At 34.8% G+C, this 20,925-nt stretch overlaps 2 protein-coding genes across 5 annotated transcripts; both read right to left on the reverse strand.

Annotated features, from left to right (window-relative positions):
* Window positions 1-1,883: 1,883 nt before the first annotated feature.
* Window positions 1,884-6,070, reverse strand: LOC145624705 (protein EARLY-RESPONSIVE TO DEHYDRATION 7, chloroplastic-like). The gene is made up of 4 exons (XM_081677801.1): window positions 4,925-6,070; window positions 3,870-4,036; window positions 3,097-3,181; window positions 1,884-2,312 (listed from the first exon to the last, which is right to left on the reverse strand). Exons 1-4 carry the CDS (start codon window positions 5,896-5,898, stop codon window positions 2,120-2,122), a joined length of 1,419 nt encoding a protein of 472 aa, XP_081533927.1. The 5' UTR covers window positions 5,899-6,070; the 3' UTR covers window positions 1,884-2,119.
* Window positions 6,071-8,000: 1,930 nt separating this feature from the next.
* Window positions 8,001-20,258, reverse strand: LOC145560379 (alpha-mannosidase-like). 4 transcript variants are annotated; one of them, XM_081621632.1, is made up of 29 exons: window positions 19,935-20,258; window positions 19,731-19,814; window positions 18,867-18,955; window positions 18,590-18,764; window positions 18,339-18,458; window positions 18,129-18,215; window positions 17,959-18,030; window positions 17,733-17,846; window positions 17,457-17,557; window positions 17,157-17,250; window positions 16,744-16,911; window positions 16,523-16,612; window positions 16,177-16,242; window positions 16,040-16,096; window positions 14,828-15,047; window positions 14,594-14,727; window positions 14,071-14,133; window positions 13,938-13,994; window positions 12,728-12,799; window positions 12,425-12,472; window positions 11,629-11,745; window positions 11,231-11,296; window positions 10,608-10,720; window positions 10,393-10,477; window positions 9,704-9,814; window positions 9,530-9,625; window positions 9,340-9,387; window positions 8,521-8,589; window positions 8,001-8,396 (listed from the first exon to the last, which is right to left on the reverse strand). In XM_081621632.1, exons 1-29 carry the CDS (start codon window positions 20,142-20,144, stop codon window positions 8,193-8,195), a joined length of 3,030 nt encoding a protein of 1,009 aa, XP_081477758.1. In that variant the 5' UTR covers window positions 20,145-20,258; the 3' UTR covers window positions 8,001-8,192. The 4 variants fall into 4 exon arrangements, 3 of the variants coding, with proteins under 3 accessions (XP_081477758.1, XP_081477765.1, XP_081477773.1); XM_081621639.1 differs by having other exon boundaries at window positions 18,859-18,955; window positions 19,935-19,988; XM_081621647.1 differs by lacking the exon at window positions 19,935-20,258 and having other exon boundaries at window positions 18,590-18,732.
* Between the last annotated feature and the right edge of the window lie 667 nt (window positions 20,259-20,925).

The following is a 20,925-nucleotide window of genomic DNA, read 5'->3' on the forward strand; positions in this document are numbered from 1 at the left end:
GAAGACCAAATCTCCTTTTTCTCATTTCACTAAAGAGATAAAGACATCCCATGAAAGAACACAGAGGTAGGACAGGATTAGATGACATCCATGTTATATAATTAGGATTATAATTTAAGACTAGTGGGGCGGCTTATGGAAATCGACAGGCCAAGGCATGTAAGTGTATGACTCCATAGGCCCTGGGTATGTCACGTAACATTATCGACGCCACGACGATGACAAATCCAGTGAACCTACAGCATGAGAAACTAACCCATCAAATGTATGATTAAGTATTGCAACTGCAGAAATTGTTTACTTGTGAAGCTTCCTAAATGGGGTTCTAATAGATCTCCACAATATTCCTATACTATTATCATCTCATTAAAGAGTCAAACTTATCCTTAATATGACATAGAATATGTTCTACTTCTACAAATATTATCTACATAATATATTCTAGTGAGCTTTAAACAGTTCATTTCATACTCCTTTAGAACCAATAAACGTGGTAAATTGCCTTTTTATCCCAATCAAACTCACTGAACTCAAGTAGAGCAAAGAAAGATACGAAGCACAAGATTTTCTTATAAAGTTCAATCATATACCGACATTGAAATAGTATACACGAGTATTAATTCCGTACAAGGGAGAATGCATTATTTATATACAATCTGATTATCCGATTCTGCACTTGGTATACAAGAAAAGAATTGTTATTGGGTGGTTCAGAAAGAGAGAGTAAAGGATTAAAGGTAGTGATGGGTAGTGGTGCAGACTGCAGAAACAAGAAATAAAATGCATGTATTTAAAATACAAAACTATACAATACGAGCCAAAGTACAAACAAGAATAAATGAATTATTGACAGATTACACGTAACAAAGCAACTTTTATGTGCTTAGATTAAATTGGAATCTGAAATTTCCTACTGTATGACCAACAAATATCATCCCTAGTGCGCCACTACATGAAAAAAAAATAACTTATTCACTTTTAAGAATAATTATTTAATTATGTGATTATCAGCTAGCTTATCTAGTACAGTACTCTGTAATGCATTACGGAGCATTCTAACAATAGAAGGTCAAATCTCGTCTATTATTGCATTAACGATTCCTAATCACTAGATAACTAGTGTCATTATTCAAACCAATTTATGAAAGCCAAGCAACTGCACAGTAGATGTCCACAACTGAAGGTAACTGGGTGCAGCTGTCTTTGAAAAATCAATCACAGTCGTCCAATTGTCTGGGAGGAAAATGCATGATAAAATTTTATTGGTTTCTAGTAGTTCAAAAAAGAAAATAAAAATTTATTGGTTTCTACCAAACAAATCCTTAAAAGTTCCCAATTGGATCTATAATACCAATCAAAATACACCATAATAAAAATTAAAGTGGTGTGATCTTATCCCCATGCTTCATGTTGGTGGGTGACATTTAATACATGTGTATGAAGCAGAGGTGCTCTTCTATGTCTGAGCCCCATATTGCCCTGTCTCTAAAACCTAACAAGAGTCACAAAAAGTTCCCCATGTACAATAAATACGAAACACGAGTACTATTTTTGGTGTAAATTAAAGAGAGACACAAACATAGACAAGATTCGATCCCAGTCCAAGAATATTACCTCCACGACATAATCAACAAAGCTAGTTTACATCCACACAAGTACAACCATATATAATCGAACTGTTGATCTCTGATGCATGTAATACCACTGCAAATATGAACCAGAGAAAATCTTAGGTACCTCATAATTCAGCAACATAAAAAACAAAACAAGTGAAATCCTCAGTGCAGGACCTCATATACAAGAAAAAATAATCAGCAAGTAAAATTTTAATTACAGGAATCACTTGCAAGCACCAATTTAATTCCTCAGCGCAGGACCTCGTATACAAGAAAGATAATCAGCAAGTAAAATTTTAATTACAGTAATCACTTGCAAGCACCAATTTCAAGATGATGTTCTGTTATAAAGCAAATGGATCAAGCCATGGATACAAAGCTACAAGAATAAGCTAGTCTATAACAAAAACAGAGCTTTGAAACTCAAGGACTATATTACAGATACAAGTATACAGCTCAGTTCATACATAAGTGGATAAAGGGTCTCCCAGGCAAAGCAAGAATCATTTCGAGCCCTTTTGAGATTTCATTTCACGAGCAGCTTCTTTAACAGCAGTTTTGGCTAGAGTGGTAGGTTTAAGGACACTCTTAGGATTCAAGGCTTTCCGGATCTTGAACACAGTCCAAGCAGTACCAATGGCATGCCCAGCTGCACCGAGCCCTTCATGTGTTGCATTACCAGCTTCCTCTCCATATCTGCATTGAAACACAAAAGGCATCATTTACAACTATTTCTCCCCCATATATATTCTAACGACCAAGAGGTGGATTATTTTTAGCTTATATAATATTTCATTGAAGTCCATAGACGAAGGACAGCTAAAAAGCTAAACCGACATTTGACCTCCCTACCTTCTTTCTTTCCCTTTAACTTTTTTAGTTGGGACTGCAAAAGAAGGGGAGGGGGGGGGGGGGGGGAGAGTGGTCTATGTATGGTTCTTCACAAACAAAAGCCAAGTATGTAAATTAAATGAGTTCTCTTCTACTCAGTCTCGCACTTTAACTCAACTCAACCAGCTATAGTTTGCTCCTTATCTCCAGGCTCCAGCAACACAAAAGAATTAGGCGATTAAGGGAAGTGTTTTTAATCAGTAACGATTGACATGCCTCCATCAGAGATGTCTAATTAGATGACAATAAGTGAATGAAACATACATGTGTTCTTTCTAACAATTAATTCTATCAGGATTCAGCAATTAGCCTTCTCTACTTAGTACATGGCCACTCATATTCTCCGGTTAAAGAGTGCCTTGCCCCTAATAGCATGCATACTTCACAAGCAACTAGTTGTCTTGTGCATCACATTATATAGAATACGTGAATCCTCGGAGGCTCAGAAAGTATACCAAGGTCAATTCAAAGTTTCAAACTAAGAAGATGAGAACATGACAAAGAAATCCTGAGATAAAAAGGTTTTGAAAAGCTAAAAACTGTATGAAAATTTCTCCGATTAGTCAGGGGGGAAAAAGTGAGCACTTACTTGTGTGTCACCAGTCCAGTTGTCACAGTAGATGATGTTGACATGACATTTTTTCCAGCTACTTCAACGGCATCACATATTCTATCTGTTAAGAAAACAAAATATACGACTTAATTAAATACACACTACTATCAAAACAAGCCCAAAGTCATTATATTAAGTCATCTTAACACGCAGCAAGAATGGTAAGTTCAATGGAGATATAGTTTGCATTGACAGCTTAAAGTCTTAAACAGGTCCACCCCTCAAATAAACAAAAAGTATATCATATGTGCCAGTAAACATTCAGACCAGTAGGACCGAACAATGAACTACGTAAATAATTCTATTACTCCAGAAGAAACAGAGAAGAAAACACACAGCAATGATTGATCTAGAATTGGCATAAAACATGAATTCTTCAACTGACATTAAAAGACTACATTCAAAGAAAAAAGTATTATCACCAGAATAAATTTTCATCAAGCACATAAGAGATGCAATATCAGCTAACAGAACAGAAATTGTGAGACATATTTTGAGCCACTGATGCTACAATGGCTATAATAATCAACAGGAGAACCTGCACTGCTACAAAGTGGAAAACTATGACTAAGGCTTTAAAAACAATTTCAAGAAGCCACTTTCTACAGAAAATTCGCATAAAACACAGATCATGATGTTACATTCAGTCAACAAAAATTCTGAAGAATTATACTAGAAATTTACTTAAGGAACAAAGTAATGTCAAAGAATAAAAACAGGCAAAAACTGAAACAGGCAAGGGAACTTACTGAATCCATCCAAAGAGGCCAAGACCATTTCTCCAGGCAATAGACTGAAGAATTTCTTTCCTACTTTTGAGTTTGCAACTGAACTTGTGAAAAATCCAGATACTTTAACAACCCCAGACAGCACTCCAGTTGCCACCTGCTTGGTCATTTTTGTCATTCTCTTCACCCTATAAGACAAGCAAAGCATATTCATTGACAATGTTAGATTGTCAGATACCACTAATACCTAAAGTTGAAAAATAGGTATCAGAAATCTTCATTTACTAAAACCAAAACTTAGGTATATCGAACTGAACAGTAATAATTAAAGCTTGCACCTTTAATTCATTTTTTTGAAAAATATAACACACACAAACACACAATCCATGACAGACTTGGGTTGACTACCATAATTGCATGTTTTCCTACATAGCCCTGTTAGGTTAATCGTGGGTTGCATTTTACACATAGATTTCTTGTGTTGAAAATGTTTTTTTGCCAAACTTCTTCTCATTTTCAGAACATACATCACATTTCAAACCTCATTTCTTACTTTCCTCCTCTATCCCCCCCCCCCTAAAGTAAAGTGAAGCTTGAAAGTCAATTTCCACTGATATAATTTCCATGCAAGGTAAAACAGTTTATATTACTCCGTACTCATTGTTCCATAGTGCATACACAAAACATACAAAAGTTCTTCAATTAGCAGCATCCTAAATAAAAGAGGAAATAGCCCCATCACGGCATCACCCTTCTAGTCTTCTACATTTAAAGCTACTTTCTTGCACTGACCATCTTATAGTTAAAAAATAATGTCAACATTGATTATTTTTTCGATACCTAATCCTGTAATCTAGTAAAGGAACTTTCTAACAAAACAGTTTCAAATGAAGACAATTCAACAAGTCATCAACTAAACTAAGAATAAAAAATATATAGTAATAACAGAAACTTAATTAAGATGTCAACCACAACTGTATATAAACAAATAAACAATACATAGAACAACTCTTAGAACAGTACAAACAGGTAGGCATAAGAAGTTAAAAAAAATAGCTTAATTTAAAAAATCAAACCTTTTGATCCTCTTCAAAGTATTCTTATCAACCTCCTTCTTCTCAGCAGGATCAAGCCTCTTCTTCATAACTTCATGCCCCCATTTCAACCGATCAACAGTGATATCCCCACACCACAAAATCCCCTTGATCACATGCCCTGACCCGGCCGCAATAAACTTGGCAGCAGACCCACTATACTCCTCCACATTGGGCGCCAATGTCGTCCAATACGCCCCACAACTCCGCTCCATCGCCGCTTTCTTTTTCTCATCACACTTCAATTCCTGCGGCGAAATCTCACCAGCAACACCCACTCCCGCCAAATCTCCCCTACTCTTCTCCGAAACGCTCTGCACCGTAAAATTCCCGAAACCATCGAAAATAGCATCTAATTCCCTCAGCAAACCCTCTTGCCCCTTTGAAGCAAAACTCAGTCCATAATTCAAAACATCATCTGATTTTTCTTTGGAACCCGAATCCGAATCAGATAGAGAGAAAAAATAATGCGAATCATCAACTTTGACAATCGCTTCTTCTTTCACCAACGGCCATTGCACCTCCTCCGAAACACAAGCGAAAACAGCGACAGTATTTACCCCTTGACGAATGCGGCGAACCGTGAAATCGCCCATTCCAAGCTCAACACTGTACTTCTTATCAATTAGATGAACAACCGCACCTGGAACAGTGATTAGGGTTTCTTCAATAGGTTCGGGTTCGAGCTCAGGTGGAGCAGATGGAGTACCAGGAACAGAATCAGGGTTAGGGTTAGGGGTAGGATTAGGATTAGGGTTTCGTTGATAATCATCGGGAAATAGATTATCGACGAGATCTGACCTATGAAGAGTTGGGTAAAGAGAATTAGAAGATTGGGAATTAGGGTTAGGGTTAGGAGTTTGATTGTACAAAAAAGGGGATGAAGAATTGGGGTTAGATTGATCAATATCAGGGTACAATGAAGATCGACGATTTGGGAGTTCTTGAGACGCCATTGTTGTTGTGATGAAGAAGAAAGTGAGAGAAAAGTGAAAATGGTAAGGTATATAAAGGAAGATGAAGGAAGAAGAAAGCTTAATGGCGAAGTTGCAGAGGAGAGAGAAAATACAGTTGACGTGGGAAGTCCGCGTAAGGGAGACAGTTTGTTTGGATTTGATTTATTGTTGGGAATTGTGCAACTCCCGCGCTCGCACCGTTAAGATTTACCCTTAACCGAGTTGTTTGAGTTACCGACCTGTCGAGTAGAGGTGGCAATTGGATTGTTCGAGTCAGATCGGGTCGAGTTGGTAGTTTGGATATTGTTAATTAGATTTGGGTTAGATCGGCTACAATGGATTTTAGGATTATTGTTAATTAACTCTAAAGAGAGTATTAGGGTTTGTTCTCATATGTTGAAATTCAATTGAATTCAGTTCAGTTCAGTTCAGTTCAGCTCAGCTCAGTTCAATTCAATTCAGCTCCGCTCCTAATTTCCTTCTCTTATAAAATATTCATTTCAGTTCAGTTCAGCTCTTAATTTCCTTCTTTTATAAAATATTCATTTCAGTTCAGCTCCTAATTTCCTTCTCTTATAAAATATTCATTTCAGTTCAGTTAAGTCCAGCTCAGTTCAGTTCAGCTGAGTTCAGTCAATGAAAACAGGCCCTTGTTATTACTACTTTCATTGGTTAATGTAGAATGTGATTGAATTTTAACTAAATTGAATAAGGAATTCGAATCAAATTTTTAAAAATAGGATTAAATTTGATTGAATTTATAAATAGGATTAAAAAAAAAATTAAATAGGATTAAAAAAAAAATTGTAGGAAGCATACTCCCTCCATCCAAAAATATCTAGGACGTTGGGATGGATACATAGCCTAAGAAAACTTTGAGTGAAATATTATAAAAAGATTCCTTTTAAAAAAATAAGAATCCTTTTAAGAAATTGTTTCCCAAAAATCATTGGGTCATGGAAGAGTAGAGAAAAATAGTTTTTAATTAGTGGTCCAATATTGTATTTAGTAATGTGTCAGTTATATTGAGACGGGTGAAAATAAAAACTGTGTCAGTTATTATGAGTTGGAAGGAGTACCATATCTTAACTTGTTTTAATCTACTCTAAGACATATTTCGGGAATATGGACCAATGTAGGCCAGTTTGCAAATCATTTGGCTCGAAAAAAATGGCAGTTCATTATAATTCAGATTTGGAATTGGATCCAAACTATCAAAATCTAACTTGAGTTGGAACGAATTGAATTTTGGAAAGGAAAAAAAAAAATTAATCAAATCTTATTGATTGGACTCAACTTTTCCAAATCGGATTTAAATTTGGATGGGATTGAATGTGACCGCTATATTCAAACTAAACACCAAATAGACACTCCTATTAAAAAACTTAGTCAATAACATTAAATTAAATAATTAACTAACAAACTTGTATATATAAGCTTTTTCTATACCAAAACATATGACCTTTGACATTAAACTACGGTCTAAAAGGTTTTTAGTTGAAAGCATAATAAATTTACTCTCACATCTAATTACGTGTATGTATATCTTTTCTTGATGAGTTACGTATGCAACTATTAGATCATTTTATTAAAAGAATTACTTTATTTTCAATTTGACTAAACAAAAACTTTTGTATACACCCGATTTACACTAATATTATTGTACACCGAGCAGTATAAGGGTAACTTTTACCTAATTTAAGAGTAACTTTTTGCCTTTTTTTGGATAACTTTAAACATAATACAATTTTTATATATATAGAAAATAAGAAAAGTTTTATAATGGTAATTTAATTACATTCAATCACTAATAATTGAATTTTAGTCATTTAAAATGTGATTCTTTATTATTAATTTTTATTTGTATTGGATTACTTTTATGCATATTAGGGTAACTTTTATTTATTTTAGGGGTAACTTTTGATCAAATTAGTCTATCTTTATAGTGGATGTACACCCGATTTTTTTTAAAGTTTGTGTTGACTAAATTGACAATGAGAATTGGAGGCAGATAATTATTATATTTTATTTGATTTATTCTTTGAGTCTTGATATTGATAAAAACTTCATCTTTGGAAAGACCAACCACATGTCCTGAGCAATTTAAAACTATACTTTTCACTATCCGAGTAATTGTATAAAACAGGGTCGGTGCTTTTACATGAATTTTGTTTAATAAAACATACAAGTACGAAGTAATACATTTATACAAGTAATTTCTTGGTGTTAAAACTTAAATACATTTATTGCTCATAATTTTAAGCCTAGTAACTTTGAAATGAGGAACTTATGATTTAGAATTTCAACAAAAACGTACGGATTTCCATAGGACCAAGCTCAACCACAAGGGTGGAACCATCAACAGGACTTCCTCTAAGAGGGATGTGCTCTCGTGCTCCCACGTTACTCGTGTCTTCTCCTTTAACTCTCCATTTTAGCCTTTTCATCTCTGACTTCTCCTGGTTTGCTGATAAGCTCATCTCCTTTACTTCTTTTATCTGAAAACATATTGTGTGCAGCAGAATGCAAGTCGCTAAGAGTTTCTAATGTCGATGATAAGGAAGGAAAGAAATATGATTGTAATCCTAGACCATGAAGTCTTGAGTAGCTAATGAATCAAACCTGTTTTCCAGAGAAAATCTTTCTTAGTTCAACGATGGCCATTCCCGAGTATTCAGCATCTTCACCAGCCTAAACACATTAGAACCATAAATAATAAGAATGGAAAGACAAAATATAGCTTACTACAACTGTAATAGCATAAGAACATTTAGAATAAGTTATTATAGAAAACTATATGATGTAGCACAAGGACACAATAAATTAGATTATCAGCACTTTCAAAACTCCTTAAGATGTTTTCTGCACCAAAGTGCAACTTCAAATAATGGTTTTCCGTATATGGTAGATAATATACCAAGTTGTTCTGTATCCAATAATCAAGGGGATCGGATATGTCAGACTAGCCCAGAAATTCTATATTAACTTTTAACTCTATTTTGAGGGTGCCCTTTTCTGCAAATTATGAGCTGAATAATATACAGAAAGATTCAGTTCAGTGGGATTTAGGATGTCAATATATAACTGCTATTTCAAAGGGAAAGTCCCAAAACAATATTGATGTGCACCATATTGCTAGCCAGTTTATGCTCTCTTGTGCAAGTGAAATTTAAATTTTTTGCAATAGGTCGATTGTAGATGTCATAGTTTCCCTACCCTCAGGAGTGTATCTAATAATCTCAAGATTTTTGTGTGCAATATCGTTGCAGTAAGTGTCTGCACTTCTCTTTAGATAAGGTCCACACTAGAAGATCTCCGTATGCAAACTTGAGATACCTATATGTTCAGAGATATTATAGAACTAAAAAAAAAAAAAAGCCTCGGTCTGATTCAAATGAAAGTAAATGAAGAATTAAGGGCAAAGGGAAACAAAGGTTTTACCTCATAAAGATGTGCTAAGCGGAGTAGTACATATTTATCTTCCAATTCCTGTAAAGTTGAGCATTGATCAGTTAGACAAGTCTTGAAAGGCAAGCATGAAAATACACATACTTTCATTGGGAGCAGCTTTTGAGAATCAATTTCGAAACAAGAAGTTGCTTAGCCAGAATCATAATGAATTAACAGGTACCTGAAGAGTTATCAAAGCAACATTAAGAGGTAAGCTGTAATTTGAATCCATAGAGGTTGCCTTTGTTGACCGAGAAGCCTTCCAACTGTCTAGGTTCTGTACGTGGTGATTGACCATATTAAAATCACGTAGATAGCAATTTGCTTTAGTTATCTGCTAATATTTAAGCCATACCTCATGCGTGAAAGCCAAAAGTAGAGGAGAGTAGACTTCTTGACCAGTGGTTCTGCGCCACTGAGCACCAGCTCCTAACTTGTGGATGTTCACATAATAGTGTCCGCGAATCTGGCCAAGAATGGCAAGCTCAATGATGCATTCCGCTATTGATGCAATAAGTTGTCGTATACAGTTATACACATACACATGGTAAATACATGAAACAGTGAAAATATGATATAATTAATAACAAAATGATTAGAGGAATCACTTCACTTCCCGCCTTCCCCAATAGAGCTTTCAGAAGTATACAGAGGTTATGCAGGACAGCAGGAGAAATCAACTTGTTTGCATACCATGATATCTCACAACTAGAGTTAAAGTCACTCGATAAATCATGCACTTAGTTATCTCAATTCAGATTTATGACCTGGAAAATAAACCACTTCAACAGATTTTAGTTGGGTTACCACAGGGTTAAATTGGGTCTATTTCGAATTCTGTTCAGTTTCAAATTTAGATCAGTTCAGTTCAGGCATAATCAGGTGTTTTTGTTTAGTAATAGAGTAAACAAATAGTTTAAACAAATGTAAAACATGTACATAGGCACAAGGAGAAGACGGACACAAGACTAAGAAAAACTTTTATTGCAATCTTGAAAACATAAGGGAATGAGAAAACACAGTTATTACTGCAGAGCATCATACTGTAAGTCCACTGCATGAGTCTTCAATACAAACTTCTTCATTAAGGGGCTCCCCTACTCCTCTAGAATCATCAGCTAGTAGACGCCTTAATTCACAAAAACAGAGAAGCCATAATAAAGAAGGGGAAAAACCTCATACTGCACCAGGTTATACCTACGTGATTATAACAACTTCAATTAAGAAAAACAATATATACAAGTCAAAAGATGCCAAACCTATGGAGCATTAGTTCAATTTGACCATCTTTAATGCTGGCTCCTCCAGTGGCACGATCCACCAAAACTGAGAACTCGTAGCTGCTGTCATTAGCATATATCCCAAGATTAATCTGAAAACACATGAAGCAAAGTAAGCATGAAGTAAACTTGAATATTAATATCAAAATCAATCAAGTAGATGAATGCAAAATAGGATTATAAAATGCTCCAGAGTTTACAAGTATCTCAACAGTAACTGAACCTAGAGGCTTAAAATCAACCTAATATTATAGTATGGCTATGGTGGTACACTTGCATTCCCAGAGAAAACAGATAAAAAGCAGCACAAGCATCTATCTTATTAAAGCTTCATCTGCAAATTTTACTCCAATCTATCATGGAACAGTATAAGCAGAATCAGGGTTTACTGCTGATTTGCTTTGCATGAAGTAAAAGTCTAGAGACACAGAGGAGTAAATGATAAACACCCCATCTAATATACTGAATTACCATAAGTTCATTCTCTGCAGTAGCCAGATAGGTGAATATACTACTTTCTTGTTAAGAATAAAATTACAGGTGAGTATGCAAAAACCAGAAAAATGAATCTTCATTTGGAATTAAAAAAGAAAGTATTTTACCGGATAGTAGTTTCCAGCCACAGGTTCATTCACTGAAAGTTTCCAGTCCTCCCTGTAATTCCGAATCTGCAGAATTATGCAACAAAAACTGTTGAATCATTATAGCACAAAGGATAGATTATCACAACTAAGAAAATGAAAAGCACTTTAGATGATTGCTGCCACAGGGACAATTATTGCAGTTCACTCTTTGCTGCTTGAGATTTGAGACCCGAGATTTGAAGAACACATGAAGGCTACCTAACAGAAACTGAACTTTCAAGGAGAAAGATTTGAGGACAATACTGCTACCAGGTATGGAAAACAGAAAATTAAAATGAAATAACTAGTTAAGGGGTTCCACTCCAAGGAGGAATAAGATCCTGGATATAAAAGGCAACAAATAGAAAAAGACTTGCCCGTTTCAGAAAATCCCTTCCATTGGAGTCAGTGTAGAACTCATTATTTGTGGCCAATTTTGTTTCCATCCGTGTGATCACCTCTTTGCCAATGAAATCAACGGGGATGGGACCAATCTTCAATCAAAAACTTGTCAGAAATCACATATACAAACATGTAAAGCAGTTTCATAGTATTGTAGTTATTCATGGAAAAGTATTACTTACAAAAAGTGTAGATATTTCTACTTTTCAATAGTTTTGTTATTTGCTATTGATGTGAAAAACTATCGTACAGTAACTCACGTAGTACTTCATTGATTGGTGTATAAATGAGAGGAAAAATGGAAATGTATAGCTGAAACTGCCTTTCATAATACATTTCTTTAGTTTTCCACAATTTTTTTAGAGGAAGCCCCAGTTAATCTCTGGGATAAACAAAATATGTTTATCACATGGCATTTTGGTAAATAAACCAACAACTTTATCCAGTCATCATCACTATAGGACCCACTTTTATAGAAAAAGTTGTTGATTTATTTACAAAATTGCCATGTGATAAACAAATTTTGTGAATCTCAGAGACTAACTTGTATTTACCCATTTTTTTATTAGTTTTAAAGAAATGCAAATACAGAAAACTATATAAACCATACAAAACTAGAGAATTTACACATTGTATTTCTACAGACTAACAGTTTCCTTAGTTTGTAGAGTTCTGCTGAGTTTTCCTCATTTAATCCAAGTTCCCAAATAAACTGTTTATTACTCTATTCCATAAAAAGTTTACAAGGAGAGGCAAAGGTGAAGAACTTACCGTAAATTCTACCTCAGCATGATCTTTGTCCCTATATAGGCGAGTCACCTAGGAGAGACATAAAATTGTGATCAGATTTTAACTGGAAGAGGAGCAATATATCATACCAAACTGCCCCAATTGATATTCTGATTGTAAAGGGTCAACATCCTTTATACTAAAGAAGATTTTTCATCATGCAGGATTCATAGAGCATGAATGATCCAATAGTTTTCTCAAGAGAGGATTTAAAAAAACCAAATGCATTGTTTATTGCACATCATCACTATTTTCTCGCAATGAGACATAGTATGAGATCAGAACCTGGTAAATCCACGAGTCAAACTGTTGGTGAATTTCATCCACAAGTACTCCACGAACAACTACCATACGCTCCTATAAGAAAAAAGGGTAGAAATAAGTCAGGCATATAGCTCTCAATCAATCATCCAAATTTTAATCACCAGTGAGTAAATAAACAAAATTAGACAGCCCTATATCTTACCAACACATGCATGGTACATTTTTTACTAAGAGGATTTAAAAATATTCCAACTGTGAATGAATTCTTCTTTTACAACAGGGTTATAGCAGTGCTTGCTGAAACAAGTAAAACTTGACAACAAATAAAATAGAAGTACGCATAATACTTTACAACCAGAAATCAGAAGTGATATTATATCCAGATAGTAATAATAGGGATCTTTCTATATGCACAAATGCAAAGCTTTTGTCTGGCCTCCACTAGTATATTGGAATTTGGAAGCATAATGAAGTAAATACTTAGGCCGTGTTTTGTTTACTTTATTTCCACTCATTTCATGAAAAATAAGTTGAAATGAGGTTAATGAGTTCAAATAAGATAAGTTTGGGATAAATAAATTCTAGTAAGGGTAAATAAGGGCTACCCAAGCTCACTTTACAGCTAATATAAGTTCTGTCTAATAAGTTCAGATAAGTTACGTTCAAATAAGTTCTAACAAATTCAGATTAATGAAAATCAAGTGAATAGAATACACCCTCACATCAAAACATTATCAATAAAAAAACACAAATATTGCTCAAATTATAGCTCCAAAGAATCAGCAGAGCTTTGGACTGATTTTAAATAGATAAACTAAGGAAAGAAGACAATGCTCAATCTGACATCGTATCTGGAAATCAGCAATAAAATAGGATAGTTAGCCTTACAGGCATTTGAGAGGCTTGCTATCTCCCATTAGCAAAAACAAAATTAGCAGTACTCTCATCAATATTCAACATGAATTCCCTCTCTCTAATATGCTCTATTTATAGAGCTTTTCCTTTAAGTAACTATCTCATTCTTCAAGACACCAATAACTGAATCATAACACTACTACCTAATGTGCCCTTCCCTCTTATATTGATTCCAATCAATAACTTTGTGGATGCCAAAGAAAAGAGAAGCGTGAAAAATTCTCAGCAAAGTTAACTTAATCAACTGTGTAGGCTTGTTGCTATACCCATTCAGGCTTATAAGATAGTAAGATACTAACAAAAGAAATGAGCATACTTTATTGTGGATGACAGTTGGATCACCAGAAGGTCGGAAAATATATGCACCAGATGCCTGCCAATAAGAATTAAACAATGTACCTATCAGTTAATTCAGTACTAATCACTTAATTCAGTAATGAGATTCATACCTGACCATCCTCGCCACCCATACTTGTATAATAAAGAAAGCTTTGCTGTAATGGTACATCAACCTGGAAAAAATATGACAAAATCCACAATTACTTATTACTGATGATTTGAACTAAAATGTAGATAGATGAAAGAAACTAAGCAAATGTTGATGTAGTGATGCCCAGAAACAGATTTTATTTGATGAACCTTCATAAAGTTTGGACTTCATTTCCAGTTTTAAGCGACACCATGAATGGTTAAAAAAAACCCATCAAAATCTCAAAAATGTTTATTTTCATGAGATATTAGGCAGGCTCAATCATCACAGTGACATTTCTTTGGATGTGTAAAGTTTTTATACAAAAATAAATTTTAGTAATTATTCCTGAGTAGTAATTAGATTGACTTTCAGTTCATGATAGCTAAACTCAAAGCTCCCTATGCGTAAAAGCCTCCATAGTCAAGAAATCAAGTCAGCTAATTAACAATTATTCCAGTCTGCAATATAATGTACTACAGTTTAAATTTCTGATGCCTCACCCCACTTTCAGAATTGGACATCTTTAGTAGTTGACCAGATGAAGAAAATGACATCTTCACATTTCCTGGACCAATATCAACTATCTGGTCCTTTTTTCTGTCCACAACAGTTACATTGCTTCTATTGATCCGTCCTAAGATGCATACAAAACAAAAAGAGATGATTAAAAAAAACACACAGATATTGTGAGCTAAGAAACTGATCCAAAATTTTAAAAACAAAAAGATGTTTACCCTTTCCTTTTCTCTCCGTAATAAAATATGTATTCCAACCCAATGGTGGCAAAGAGACTCCAAAAGCAAGCCAGAACTTGGGGACCTTTTTTGATGATTTTCCCAGGTAGGCCTTGGTATATAAGTTCCTCAAGTTTATGGTCACATTATCCATATCAAGATACTGGGATTCAATCACACTGCCCAAGGAATCTTGGACAAAAAGATTAGCATTATCAACCTGGCCAAAAGATAATTTACAATGCATCAAAAGCAAAGTCATTTTTGAATAACAATGTGCAGTGTAAGCAAGTTTGTATCAAATAATTTATGAAGCTTTATAATCTCCCTACTCCCTAGTAGTGCCTCGCATTAGCAATATCAGGCCAATGAATGTATCAGGAAAAAGAATTACCACCACTTGCTTAGAACTTCTAAAAAAACCCTAATAGAGTATAAAACATATTCCTGGGCTTCGATCATCAACTTAAGCTTTTGGTTGAGATGGTCCTCTAACATGGTATCGGAGCAGTATAAAACATATTCTTGGGCCCTCAAACATCAGCTTAAGCTTTTGGTTGAGGCCCAGGAATATTTGTTTTACTCTCAATCAAATCCATTATGTCCTCCCATAATTAGTTGAGATAAAGTACTTCCTGAAATAACTGAATTGAGAAATTTCTCCAACTGCTGCTCACATAAATTTCAACCACCCATTGGAATATTTTGGCAAATTCTATTAGTATGTAATCCATGATAAGGCAAATTTTTTTATTTTATTATATATATATATATATATATATATATATATATATATATATATATATATTTATTTATGATTTTTATTCACCAGGTTTCCTAGAAAAAAACAATACATTCCTTGAGTGCACCTTCCCCAGAACAATCCTTTAGAAAGACTATTGCACCTTGATTATCAGCCAAAAACTTTTTACAGGCTGCACAAATTCTACCCTGTTCTGCAGCCTCAAACAGGCAATGTTGATGCTTGTTATCCCTAACTTAGGCTTTTAAATAGACTATTTATCTTATTAAGTAGCTTTTCTGCCTCTACATTCTGTTTCATTGATGATGACCATGTCAACTACAAAACTTTGCGCTATTTAAACAAATGATAATCACCTAAGAAGATTCACACTAAACAAGTGCAAAACATTTTTCTCCCAAAATCTTCAGACCAATAAAAAACACAGGAGTAAAATAAGGAGGGCTCACTGGGATTCTGATGACATCAGTTCGATTCCATCCAAGTGGATTATATGCAACTACGACCTGAAGCAAAGAGAAATAGATTATATCTTTTTAGCAATCAGCTACTTAATAACAATAAGTAGAGATAAATGATGTATTACCAAACTTTTCCCCTTTGGAATCTCTTGCTCAGTTGAGGGGCAGTAGCTTATGTTGAGAAGTTGACACTGTTGAGAGGTTTCAGTAGAAATATAAGGGAGAATGGACAAAAATTAACCAATACATGCATAATTGGCATGTCAGATAACAATGAAAAAATCAGTTGGGTTTGTTAGTGGCATTTCAATTCTTTATGGAGTTTATGCTAATTTGATATCAAAAAAAACAAACAGGAAAAGCAGTCTCAATTCTCCCAAATTATGAAGTCACCCCTCCTGCTGCCAAAGATAAAGTACACAAAAAGCTTGAATATTATGATGTATGAACATTGCTATCATCAAACTTTACCTGGTCAAAAGTAAATGTGGATGTATTGCAAAGACCTTTTGATTTCTTATCCAGTAGGCAATCTAGTGCTGAGTTTGTAACAGCTTCTGCCTAAAATACAAATCACTATATATTAGAAGTTACATAAGGAGGTAACATGAGATGGCCCAATCTTAAAGCTTCCTTATTAGTAGAAAAGTAAAAATAAAAGGTTAAGAATCATAAGAAATATATTTATTCACCTCAGAAACCCCTGCTGCAAGGCGCTTCATGTAGTCATCTGTAGTGTGTTGCTTAGCAGTACCAGTAATTGCATCATGATGCTGTGCGATTCCTAATGCTTCCCCTAAATTATATGTGTTTGGGCCTGCAGTTCTCCTTCCAGAAAGAAATTCAAGTTGCCGTGCTGCCTATTACAGACACAAAGTTAGCACATCTAAACATATCACTAAATGCTGCATGTCAAAGCGATATAAAGGAAGTCTAATTCAGACAGCCGAAAACAAGTATGGAACAAAGGAAAATTTATATGTTGAATAGCTCACATTTATTAGGTTTCATGAAGCTAATTATTTCAAGAGAGAATTGTAAGAAGAAGACCCTCTTTATTTTGAATCTAGAAAGGTCTATACGACAGAAATATCAAATGCACTACCAGATTATATCCACTGAGAGCCCGAACATAACGCTTGAAGGATGGTCGACTAGTGAAATATCCAGTCCAGTAAGCATGATCACCATCCGCATAACTGTAAGAAAATTCGAAAATCAGAAATAGCACCACTGAAGAAAGTCCATATTACTACAATTTTTGAGATCCAATCATCCAAAGCATTTGAACAGTGTGTGTGAGTGCATGCTTGTGTGACAAACTGACAATGTGGTTACAATAGACAGACAAAAGCAAAGGGGTTAAGGTGAATATAGAGATTACAGAAGGTCAGCTATCACTTACGGGAAATAGTCATGAGATTTAAGAGGCCAAGACTCATTGGCAGCATGTTTAGCATCCGTATAGATAGAAGGAGTTGAATAGAGAGCATTCACTCGTCCATCCTACAATATGCATCAATGAGATCTTAACACCCATAAAATTGTAGAAAAAACCAACTCCAATAGATTGTGTACAGAACCAGGACAACCAGCGAGCATTTATAGGTATCAAACATTTGGTCTTTGACTTGTAAAACCTCCATTAACAAGAGCTAAGAAGAAGTCATTAGAACACTACCTTGTTAACATAATGGATTAACTTGTCCATTTGCTTGAACCAAGTCTCAGCATCCTGATACTGAAAGTCATCGCCCATTGTCCACATAATGTGATTTGTTTGAGTCACATTGGCCTATAGGGTAACAAGTTATCAGCTACAATTTAATTATTATGTGACTGATTAGCAGTAATCAACTTCTTCAGAAACAGAATTATCAAAGAGTGTATAAAGTTAAAAACTTTACCTGCGTAATGGCAGCATGAACAAAATCATTGACTCGGTCAGCAACATTATAATCATATAAATGGGGATTATCCTACAATTGCATCACGAAACAAATAAGAGGAAAGAGAATAAGCAGAAAAATGATTTCATGCCACATCACTCTATGGTGAAAAAAAAAAAAAAAAAAACCTGGACAGGGATGGAACGCTCATCTTTCACTTCAAAATGAAATGAATCTGGCGGACTATAGTGAACAGGAAATGCATTTGAAAATATCTGAAAGGTTCAAATGAGCAAAAAAAAAAAAAAAAAAATAGATGCAATGAGTCAAAATTTTTATTTTTATTTTTAAAAAAAGCAACAGTAGTGTAGAATTCTATATATAAAATTCAAGTCAACCTGAGATGAGCTACCAAACGTCTTTGATCCACGCCATAAAGTTTCTAGAGATTTATGATCTTTGCGTACAGCCCTGTCCTGATAATCAATCCTTGCAAAATGCACTGAGTCGAAACCAAGCTACATGAATATAATACATCATTGAGAGCCATGCAAAGTTATAGTCAAACAGTAAATGTATATCCCATATACAAAGATCATGAAATATCATAGTCCGAAAAAAAGAGGATTCAGGCAGAGTAATATCATACCTCAGCTCCAAGGAGGTAAGCCTGTACAGCAGAATGTCCAAAAGGGTCAATCTGCCATCCAGCACGAGGTATGCTATTAAACTGTTTCTTTATAGCGTAATGACCCAGTGTTGTTTGATCAATCATGTCTACATAATGGCTTGCTGCTTCATCATGCATGACCCAGCCACCATTACTACATAACAGAATGAGATGTGCCTTGATCACATAGTTTTTTCAGCACCAAAATCACAAAATATAAACCACAATGCTGCCACATTGCCACTTACTGACTTACATGAATTCCAACTGTCCAGCATCCACCAACTTTCTCACTTCCTCTTGTATTTCCTTTTCTTGGGTCACCCACCATCGCTGAAAGAAAGCCTGATACAAATATAAAGTGCTTCCATTATGTTACAGAGATTCTTCCTATTACGACTGGTCTCAACTTATAGCAAAAGCTCTACTTCAGTCAACAATAGCATTGAACATATTGGCACCAAACTTAGCCACTTCCATTCATGTGAACAATTTTCAATAAACAGCAGCAGTCAAACCCAATGTGTTAATTATGTCAGGTTACTACTGAAAAGTTCGTAAGTAGTTATTCTTACATTTGTACATCATCTAGGTCCAATCATTTACTATATTACTGAAAATTACTAGTTTTACTACATTATTTTCAATCCATTAGCTGAAAGCATTTTACAATAAATTCACACGCTTTAACACTGAGGTAGCTACACCTAATAGTCCTCTCTACATTTTGTTAATAAATGCCCCAAAACAGTGCAGATCTCTTGAAATCTTGAGCATTTAAATGAATAATTTTCTTCAATTTTTTGTAAGTAACACTAGGACAATTATCACCCCAAAATTGAAGGTAATAATTACACATCACGAGCCTAGTTTATCGTACAAAACCATAGAGCAGATACCCTGCAGGTAGCTTAATTAAACTGGACAAAAGTTGACAAAGCTCATTCATGACTACAGGAGCCTAAAACCATCAGCACCTGAGTTTGTAACTGTGTGTTGCAAAGCAATTGGAATAATATGACAATAATCAAACATTCAAGCAATCTATCATCCTATACAAACATTATACCAGTAACAACTAACTAAATATTCCAAAGAATCAGTTGTTCAAAACACTAACCTGTTCAGCAAAAATAAACTTCCGATTAGGATCACGCCGCAATGCTTCCACAACCGAGTCCAAAACATTTTCAACACAAGCACCCTACAAAGAAAAAAACAATGTCAATTGTACTGCAACAATCCAGCAGCCAAAACAAGCTACTACACAACCCCTTCTGAGTTCTGACCACAGTAAACAAGAAAACTAAAATCACTTTATAACCTGAATGCTATTATTTGATCCAACATAGTATTGATCAACTGTCTTTAACCACCCAACATCATCATGTGAATGTGCAACCAAATGAACATTCAATTTACCATTTACAACACCAGCACCGGTTTTGTACTTGATGCAACAGATTAACTCGAATGACCCGAAAACAGCTAATACAAAAAGAACAACAGATATACTCATAGCAGGTTTCCCCATATCCAGTACACCAAAAGATTGATCAATAGAGTGAAAAAAAATTTAGCAACCTTTTATCAGAGTATCTAAATGAATTGGGACATTTGACATTAGTCACTAACTCACAGTACACTATTAGAACTAGTAGTAGGACCACCAGGCCACCCACCCATTTGTTTAATTTATACACATCTTTCTCCCCGCCCGCCATTAAAAGAGCTAGGCCCCTCAAAAAGACTACTTAGTTCAACCATCTAATTATAGCACTAGACAACATTGCTTCTATTTCCTCCGTGACATTAGTGGGACCAAATGTAGTGACTGTGAGAGTAAAGTGATAACGCTTTATAGTTATACATAGTAGAGGGTGAATTCAAAGGGGCGGGCCAAAAAGGAAAGTGGTACAAACAAAAGGGTACATAAGAGTCCGTTTCATTAACACATTCACAGCTCATACTCCACTTTAACATTCCAAATCAAATCTATGTCAAATGAATACGCAAGTACATTGAAGGAAACGATTACCACATTATAAGGACCAGAAAAATCATTCAAATACTATAATTAGCTTTTTTCCGAAATTTATCAATCATGTACACATGAACAACAAAACTATTAAATCAACCCCCTCAGCCCAGTTTTTTTTTTTTTTTTTTCATTATTATGTACTCTGACTCAATTATAAATTCTTGTCAGTTTATGGATAACACTTAAAAAAACATTTAAAAAAAAAATTCAAAATATCACCAGAAACAAAGAGACAGGGACATTTGTTTGTATTTATATGCATCAAAATGTGCCC

Source organism: Chenopodium album, chromosome 1, assembly GCF_948465745.1.
Source record: "Chenopodium album chromosome 1, dcCheAlbu1.1, whole genome shotgun sequence".
Classification (NCBI taxonomy): Eukaryota; Viridiplantae; Streptophyta; class Magnoliopsida; order Caryophyllales; family Amaranthaceae; genus Chenopodium; species Chenopodium album.